A 9,578-nucleotide genomic window follows, 5' to 3' on the forward strand; every position below is an offset into this window, starting at 1 on the left:
CATCCCAATCAGCAATGCTTGCTTTAAAATCAATTATCCCATTGTTTTCATGGCTATAGTATCCAACTGGACATTTTGAGATCACATTTGGTTGAACTTTAAAGATTATTCTATTTTGTGAAATCTTTCCATTTTGGTTAAGACCAACAATAGGTAAAACAATAGATCCTAAATGCATAACAGTTACAATTTCATGAACAAATTAAAAAAAAATACTATATGTATTATTACATGAACAATGAAAATTAAATGTTAATGATTTTCAAGATGCCAATCGATGCATGAAATGTGAGTGAATTTTGGGATGGAATCTCCATTGGACTGTAGGGTCTTATTCAATCTAATTAAGATGGTAACTGGTTTTTATTTCCTATTCATAGTGTAGTTTTCACTATGAAAGTTCTTAATTTGATTCCATTTAGAAGTCAAATGCAATGCAAAAGACATTGGTTTATGATAGGGAGTAATGTTTTTGGACATACATCACTTCCGGTTTAGAAAAGGCCATATTATCAAACCATTCATAAGCTAAAGCATCCGAAGAGTGCAAGAGTTATATGTCCTTTAATTAATTAAGCTTAACTAGCTTGGTATAATTAATTTATTTGTAAAGGGTGTAAGACTTTGAAAGATCATTGTTGTTGTAGTAGAATACATTCCAATTAGCCAAGTTTATGTACAATTAAACCTTGTCCAGAACTTCTCTCAAGGATAATATATTCTCTGGCGTAATAAGACATACTCCCTCCGTCCCATAAAGATTGTCCCATTTTGACCGGACACGGGTTTTAAGAAATGTAATGGAAAGTGAGTTGAAAAAGTTAGTGGAATGTGGGTCCTACTTTTATATATTAGTTTTATAATAAAATGTGAGTAGAAATGGGTTAGTGGAATATGGGGTCCACTACCAAAAATGGTAAAAAATGAAATGGGACAAACTTTGTGGGACGGACCGAAATGAAAAAATGGAACAATCTTTATAGGACGGAGGGAGTAATTCTATAAAATAACAATACTAGTGATTTTCAGATATTGATCACCGCTACTCAAGATGACATGATTATTAGGTTGTGAAAAATTAAATCCGCACATATTGACAAGCCTAATAAGGTTTATCTACTAAAGCATGTTTCGAACAAATCTATACATCCACTTATTATTCGTAACGAGATGGAATACTTTTGTCACATTGTGTTGGATTATTCATTAATGTGGTCAAACATTTATGTCTTAAAAGCAACGAGTCTAAGTCTTCTGCATCGTAGACAAAGAAGTAGAATATGCATCACAGTAGTGACTCAGTCGGTTCCTTGCAGAAATAAAAAAATATTTTTCAACATACATTGACTTTGACTACCTATCATGAAGAGTTGTAGTGCTAGTTTGAAAGTTGTCACTAGAAAGTTAATGACACTGGTGTGATATAAATACTAAATGGATCTAACAGTGAGATAAAATCTTTATTGCTATGTACTGAGAAATGGGGTCTCGGTGATTGTTATTTTCTTAATTTGTGTAGATAACATTGAGCATGATATTAATCATATACTGCTTTGGCTTATCAATAGGTACAAGTGTTTTTTTAGCAACCTAGTAAACCTGATATCGTGGGCAATGATAATTATTGTCTGATGGTGCTAAGATTATTATTGCACTGAATCGTGGCTCGGATGAGTCTGGTTTAATAATATCCTCAAGAGGTATTCATATAATATTTTATTATTCGGAAGCTCGTCCGATTGAAATTTATTCCATGAAGAAAAAATAATTTTTTAAACTACAACATTCATGACATAATAAGATGTTAATTAATTAAAGTTAGCAGCATACTTAAATTAATATGAGAATAATTAAATTAAATAGGAAGTATGAATTACTCATAATTTGGGATTAAATATATTGTTTATTTTAGTCTCTGTAATGGTCCAAGATTACATTATTTGGAATTTAAATTAAATAGTGACTCAATTTAATTAATGAGAGTCCAACATATAACGCTATGAATGCCCAATCTGTCTTATTATAATTTTATAAATACTTCCTCCGTTCCATTTTAGGAGTCCCGATTTACTATTTTTGGGTGTCCCACTTTAGGAGTCCCGGTTAAAATATATCATAATTAATAATATGCCCCACATTCCACTCACCTTTTTCTACTCAAATTTTATTATAAAACTAATATATAAAAGTAGGACCCACTTTCCACTATCTTTTTTTACCAACTTTCCTTTATATTTCTTAAAACTCGTGCCGAACTCAACCGGGACTTCTAAAGTGGGACGAAGGGAGTAATAAACTAGGCTTAAAGACATAAACTCTAGCTAGCCCTCATAACTTGTAATTTTTGATAATTAGAATTTCCAATATCCTAGGTCTATTCTAGTTGATTTCTATCTAGTTTCGAGATCTAAGTCCTATAAATTCTAAGAGCATCCCCATCCGTGCTCTTAGCTAAGAGCACGGAGGTGGACCCGAACCCACTTTTACTCCTTGTCCTTAGCTAAGAGCACAACACCCACATCCGTGCTCTTAGCTAAGGACAAGCTCAAGGGTCCCACCATTCTATTATTCAATTTAAATACTCCAATTATTAAAAACATTTCTACATTATAAAAATACATTAAAAAATAAAAATTACATAATTAAAATCCTAAAAAATAAAAATTACATAATTAAAATACTAAAAAATAAAAATACATAATTAAAATCCTAGAAAATAAAAAATACATAATTAAAATCCTACAAATTAAAAATTACACACGTGGAAGACTAGTCCTCTATCCCCAATTGCCTCTTGAGACCCCGGATCATTTGCTCATGTGTTGCAAGTTGATCCGGAGTCATCCGAGACGTATCGTTCATATAGAGTTGACTCAAGATGGCCCACAACGTGTTGTTCGGGGGTGGAGGAGGCACAAAGGGAGCGGGGGCGGGGGCGGCGGGGGCGGATGGAGTCGAGACGCGACGGCGGGGGCGGTTGGCCGCCGCCTTCTTCCTTCCTTGCGGGCGGGAACCGCTCGGGCCAGCGTCGGGGCTACCCAAGTTAGCTCCGGCAAGCTGGGTAGCCATATCATCGGAGACGCCGTCGGATAGGGCAACCGACCTGGACCGTTTGCTGGAGGAGCTGGAGGAGGATGCTTGCTATGCCGCCCCTATACTTCGGATGTTGGCGCCCCTCCCGCCAACAATCGAGGTACTTGAACGGTTTGAACTCCTCCCGTTGGTATGCCGCCAAGGCGGCAGTGACGATGATGTCGAGCTCGTTCGTGCCGCTCCCCGCCGACCGCTCTTCCTGGAGGTAAATCCCCTGGAACTTCCCGATTGCCTCGTTGCATCTGTAGATGCAATTGCGAACCATACTATCATTGCGATAGATGGTTCCCGCCGGCCGGGTTTCATTGTAGAGGCGAGTGATGCGCCACCAATACGTATCCCCGGTTTGGTTCGTGCCGACGTCCGGATCTTCGGAGACTGCCAAGTAGGCTTTGAACATCGCCATCATCTCACCCGGTGTACGGGGTGCGGGTGCCACGAACAGGGAGGAGTAGGAACAGAAGTAGGAGTAGGAGTAGAGCTGTTGCTCCCTCCCGATCCGGGTTCGGGTGCCCACCCGAACCCGGGGGCGTTTAGGTCGTGCAACGGGTAAGGACGGTAGCCACCCGGAGCTTGCGAACCTTGGGTTTGAGGAGGGGCCGTAAATTGGGTTTCCGGACTATATCCGGCCTCGGAGTCGAACCAATCGTGGTTCCAACCGCGATTGCCGGAGGGGTGATCGTCGGAGCCGGACATTGTGTAGTGTGGTGGGAATTTAGATGAGAGAGTATGAGGAAAAAAGATGAGAGAATGTAGATGATGATAGAATAGATAATAGATGAGAATGTGATTTTTTTTGTGTTGGAGTTGGGGTATTTATAGATGAAAATGTGAATTTTGGGGAAAAAAATTGAAAAATAAATTAAAAGTGGGTAGAAAACGGATATATTTTTTTGGGAAGTGGGAAAATATTTTTTTTTTATTTAAAAATATTTTTTAAAATAAATTTCGAATTTTTAAAAAAATAAAAAATAAAAAAACGAAATTGCCAACGGCTATGCCGTTGGCCAATCAGAAGCTGCCACGTAATTGTGCTCAGCGGCACGGACGTGCTCTTAGCTAAGAGCAGCGCCGTGCCGCTGGCACGGACGGACGAACCACAATAGGATCGAATTATCAACTTTGATATTGTGGAAATTTTATGGAAATATTATGGAACTTTACAGGGTTTCATACACCATTAATTGCATTAAAAATATTATGGAAATTTGAAACTTCAGTATAGTGAATTTGTATGCCACAAAAAAACCTGATGAGGCTTGAGAGTTAATAATCTGATTAGGACAAAAATATACTATCAAGCTTCGTGTGCCAATATAATTATATAAGGATGAATGAGATGGGTATTTATAAACAGAAAATTTAGCAGCTTAATTCAATCTATTAAAATGTAAGTGAATTACAACTCACAAAAGTGGAATCAAGCAGCTATATTATACTCCTATTAAAATACAAAATTTATATAAATATTAGTATTGAAGAAGTGTATGTAAGCATTCAAGATATGCCAAGTAAATGATGATAAGACTGACAATGAATGACGATATAATTATAGAAGCCATCAAAGTCTGCCGATAGATAATCGTAACCAAAATAGTGATGAGGGTTGGCCACCTCTTAAATAGGAGTATATACATTTACTGTTTCTTTTAAATACAATTTCTACTCATTACTACGGTTGGTATAAATAATTAATTACCAACATGTCGAAATTTCACTTCATACTTCATACCACTGTTTTTAGCCCAAAAAGTAAATAATCCACACCAATCTATTAGTTTCGTTTATTATTACACAATACTAATTTCGGATCTGTTTCATTACTTAAGAAATTAATAAGATCTAAACTCATTTCACAATCAACTTATCCAGTGAGACAACAACACTCAAATAAATAAGATAGATAAAAGAATCACTAAAATATGATTATATTTCTTTTCTTGATAAATATGTAAATAAGGAAAATGCACCCTTGTCTAGAGGATTATTTTATCATGATTAATTTTGTTAGTACTCCGATGAGGCGATGAACTACATCATATTAAGTATTAAAACAACTAGTACTATAATTATAAAAATCATTATATATTAGTAAAATAAGGACATTGAATCTTCAATCATGGGTGATGGGTTTATAAATTATAATTGCATGTAGTATTGGAAGTGATACCATTTGCCGAACGGTGAAGGCAGTGTTTGAAGATTCGAAAATGATTCTTGTTTTACTCCACAAATAAGGCTCACAAATATTGACATTTCAGACGGCTGCCCATGTGAGGGAGGGCTGCATACCCCATAATTGCATATGTGGCTCACCTAACAAGTCTCTCTCTATCACACATCTCTTTAATTTTTTTATACTAGTATTTCGATTATGACTTGTCATATTTTACAGAAATCGGTTCCAATATATACCATATTCTCTATCATTATAATTTCGGTTTTACTTTTCCTTTTCAAATTGTCAAGAAATTTAGGGAAATTTTGGAAACTAATTATACTACTCCTATATTAGTATAATTTTATTTCGAAAAAGCAAATTGAGTGAGACGAGGATTTAACTGACAAATAAAAATAACTACGGAAGTTTCGGAAACAGCACGTGTATTAGTATAATTTTCGCAAAATGATGCACCGCTTTTCAATATAATTAAAGTTCCGATATTAATATGAATTTTTGTGGCAAAGCTCCACGTTTGGATTACCAAATTAAATCATCCATCGAAATTTGTTGCATTTACCGAAAAAGTTAAATTTGATGCAAATACGTATGAATAAAAAAAAAAAAAAAAGGAATGGAAGAAACGAGGGTGTAGGGAGGAATATTGGAAGGTGGGTTGTGGCTATCGAAAGCAATGCCAGCACATGCACACACAGAGTAAAGAGTCAGCAATATAGTCCCACTTTTCTTTTTTCTCTCTCCTACTAACTGCACCCTCACTTTTCGCCCTTCACACATTCCCCTTTACATACTGCCCTCTTTCTTTTAGAAGCCAGCCCCTTTCTCTCCTCTCCTCTCTCTCTCTAGAAGTTTCTCAATTCATAGCTCAAATGGCAACTGAGAAGGTATGCCATCCCTTTTTGCCACATCGATTTGATAATATTTATGCAAATTAATCCATTTTTTTTGTGTGAATCAGGTGACTCTAATGGTGCTACATGCTGATCTACAATGTCCATGCTGCTACAAGAAGATCAGAAAAACTCTTTGTAAATTCCCCCGTGAGTCTCTCTCTCTTTTTATGAGTAAATGAATTTCTGAAGGTAAAGGTCGTGTTACTGAGGATTCGAACCTGAGGCCTATTTGATAGTGGTGATTCCAATACATTCTTTTCTTGAATTAGCCTAAATATAAGTTGTGAGGGTTCTTTGATGCACACATTAGTATGATATAGATTTTGTTCTTAAGACACTTTCCAAAAAAAATCATAATAAAAAAGTAGGGTAGGGTAGATTGATTGTACATTTTCTAATTCTTTTTAGGAGGTGGGATGATTTGAAGTGTAACTAAAAAATGCACTTTTATTGTGACAAAACAAAAGAAATTAGGGACCAAGTGTATGATGAAAAGAAGAACGAAGTGAAAATCACGGTGGTGTGTTGCAGCCCGGAAAGGATCCGTGACAAATTATGTTGCAAGGGTGGAAAATCCATCAAAAGCATCAAGATTATAGACCTCAAGCCCGCCGACAAGCCCAAAGAAACACCCAAGGAGCCCGAAAAGCCTAAGGAAAAACCCAAGGAGCCCGAAAAGCCCAAGGAAAAGCCCAAGGAGCCCGAAAAGCCCAAAGAAAAACCCAAGGAGCCCGAAAAGCCTAAAGCCGAGAAGCCCAAGGACAATCCGGAAAAGCCTAAGGACATTCCCAAAGGGCCCGAAAAGCCGATAGCCGACGGTGGAGCGCCGCCTCCGGGAAAGCCCGAACCGATTAAATTGCCCGAATCGGCTGTGATGCCGCCGGCAGCTATGCAGATGATGGGGCCCGGGCCCGGGCCGGCCCTAGTCCACGGTGTTCCGTCGATTTTCCCCTATGTCAGGCCGAGCCAGGACCCTTATCCGGCCGGCCCGTATTACCACGGGTATGGATTCCCACCTCCGCCGCAGCCCATTTACGATGGATACGGGTACGGGTATGGGTACAATCAACATGGGCATCATGTGAATAGAGATAACTACTTTAGTGATGAAAACCCTCAAACTTGCACTATCATGTAATGGTGTAATTAATGCCATTCTGGTCTTGTTTTTAATCATATTGATAAAAGTATAGTGAAATTAAATAAAGTTTATAGAAAGAAAAATAAGATTAATGTAGTTGTCGGTGGGCAATCTCTGGTTGTAAAAGTTGATGGTATAATCTTTTTTTTTCTCTACTTTTCCTTTTTGTATTAATAAAAAGTTGTCATTAATCATTGATGACCTTTTGGCATTATTTTTGCATTTAGTTAATTTTAATTAAATGAAAACAGCTCATGGATATATGAGACTTCATTTTCATGCCTTGGTAATGCTGACAAAGTCAGAGTGTCATGCGTCGTCCCTATTCGGATTCCGGATATGTGATGAGTAACAGATTTTGGACTTCTAAATTGTTCGCTGAATTTATGCAATTCCTTTTACAAGTATATTATCGGATATTGGTTATTAATTAAAATAATGAATTTTCATCTAATTTTGTGTTTTCCACTAATATTAAAATTTCATTATAATATCATAAATTTTGTGTTCTTTTGTACATTAGGTCAATTGTCATATCTGATTGGCGTACATAATTTTTTTTTTTTGGCACGACTAACCTTACTTTCTAGTTGACATTTTTATCGTACTTGCAACGAACTTTTGTAGTGATCTAAATTATTATAAATATTTCATGGTTTCCTAAGTAGAATAAGTTTTTACCAAAAACTGTCTTATACATGTTGGATTCAGAAATAAGAGCATCCGCAACGCGGGCTCGATTTTGGCTCGGTCTCGTCTCGACGAGACGAGCCAACATCGAGTCAGCGTTGCGAGGCTCGTCTCGTCTCGACGAGACATCTCGTCGCGCGACGCAACACGGCGAGGCGGCCGGCCTCGAGCTGGCGAGACGACGCGCGCACCCACGTGGCGCGCGCTGGGGCGTTGCGTGACGCCCACTCGTTGGCCCACGAGTGGGCGTCGTAATTATGACGTAATAATTTTTTTTTTATAAATTCAAAAAATTCGAATTTAATTAAAAAAAAAATAAAATTCAAACGGTCGAATTTTCAATTTTTTTTTTTTTAATTTCTTCTATAAATATACTCCATACTCCATTCACCATTTTACACACAAACACAACTCTCATTCCTCATTCCTCTTCCATTTTACACACAAACACTACTCTCAAATTGTTGAAAAATGTCCGGCAAGAATGGAAACTCCAATAGCGGCGCCCAAGCAGCGGCGCTCCGGTCGAGGCCGACTTGAACTCGTTCGACGATTGGGCGAGCATGTACAAGCTGTTTGGGTACTCCAGGTTCGTCGCCGGTGCACCTAAGGCTCGGTTACCCCGCCGGCGTACTCAAACACCACATTTTGATGTGGATGCATACTATCGTCCCTCCCCCCCCAGAGGTACGGGCAATCGCCGGATTATCCCAAATTCCGGAGAATTTTTCAGCGCCCGGGATCTCAGCTGGCTCGGACCGGCCAATCTAACTTGGAGGCTCAGTTCCGTCCCAGCAGGATCAAACCCCGCCCCTCTGGCTGGGTTAATGCCGAGGAGTGAAGCAGGAGTAGCCGCTTGGATCAGCGTCTCGTACGATCCTGTCGTCGGGAATCAACAATCCCACAAGTGTTTTTGGCTAAAAGTCACCGAACTTTACAACGCACGAAGGCCGACGAATACCGTTCCCCGCAACGTGAAGATGCTCCGCAGTCATTGGGACCGAACCGACAAAGATGTCAAATTTTTTTGCGCGATATACAGGGGAGGAGGCGAAGGTATCAGAGCGGAGCCAGTGGAGCCGACATTCTGAGAGCGGCGCTGCGGGTCTTCAAAGACGACGTCGGCAAAGATTTCAAGCTTGTTGATGTTTGGTCGCAAGTCCACCACCTTGACAGGTGGGCTGGCGGTGTCGAGTCGGCCTCGGGCTCGAAACGCACGAAGCGTACGGCGCGTGGCCACTACTCGTCTAGTGATGGCGGCGAAGGCAACACCTCACGTGAAGGCACGCCAACCGATGATGTATGGGGGTCTTCTTCCGGTGCACGACGTCGCGCAAGGGACCAAGGCGGCGAAGGCGGCTAGAGCTGGGAGAGCGAGAGCGAGAGGGATGGGCCGCGGCGGACCAAGCCAGGCAGGCTCGGAGCTCGGGCTCCGGCACGGGTACGGGCTCGCACACCCTAATGTCCATGTACCTAGTCGCCACGATGGCGGACCTCTCAAAAATGAATCTTGGCCAAGTTGCAGCCCATATGCCGGAATTGAGTATATGAGAGCTCAACTTGGTATAGTTGTACCGCC

At 39.6% G+C, this 9,578-nt stretch overlaps 1 protein-coding gene across 1 annotated transcript; it reads left to right on the forward strand.

Moving 5' to 3' along the window:
- The first annotated feature begins 6,009 nt into the window (after positions 1-6,009).
- On the forward strand, positions 6,010-7,520 carry LOC125215177 (adipocyte enhancer-binding protein 1-like). Its single transcript, XM_048116516.1, has 3 exons — positions 6,010-6,159; positions 6,234-6,315; positions 6,636-7,520. The coding sequence occupies exons 1-3, from the start codon at positions 6,145-6,147 to the stop codon at positions 7,304-7,306; spliced, it is 768 nt and encodes a 255-aa protein (XP_047972473.1). The 5' UTR covers positions 6,010-6,144; the 3' UTR covers positions 7,307-7,520.
- The last annotated feature ends 2,058 nt before the right edge of the window (positions 7,521-9,578 follow it).

This window comes from Salvia hispanica, chromosome 3, assembly GCF_023119035.1.
Source record: "Salvia hispanica cultivar TCC Black 2014 chromosome 3, UniMelb_Shisp_WGS_1.0, whole genome shotgun sequence".
Classification (NCBI taxonomy): Eukaryota; Viridiplantae; Streptophyta; class Magnoliopsida; order Lamiales; family Lamiaceae; genus Salvia; species Salvia hispanica.

What these genes read in the sequence shown, in the direction of transcription:
- LOC125215177 (XM_048116516.1), top strand. An exon ending in AACTCTTTGTAAATTCCCCC is followed by an intron (nt 6,316 to 6,635) that starts GTGAGTCTCTCT and finishes ACAAAACAAAAG; the next exon opens with AAATTAGGGACCAAGTGTAT.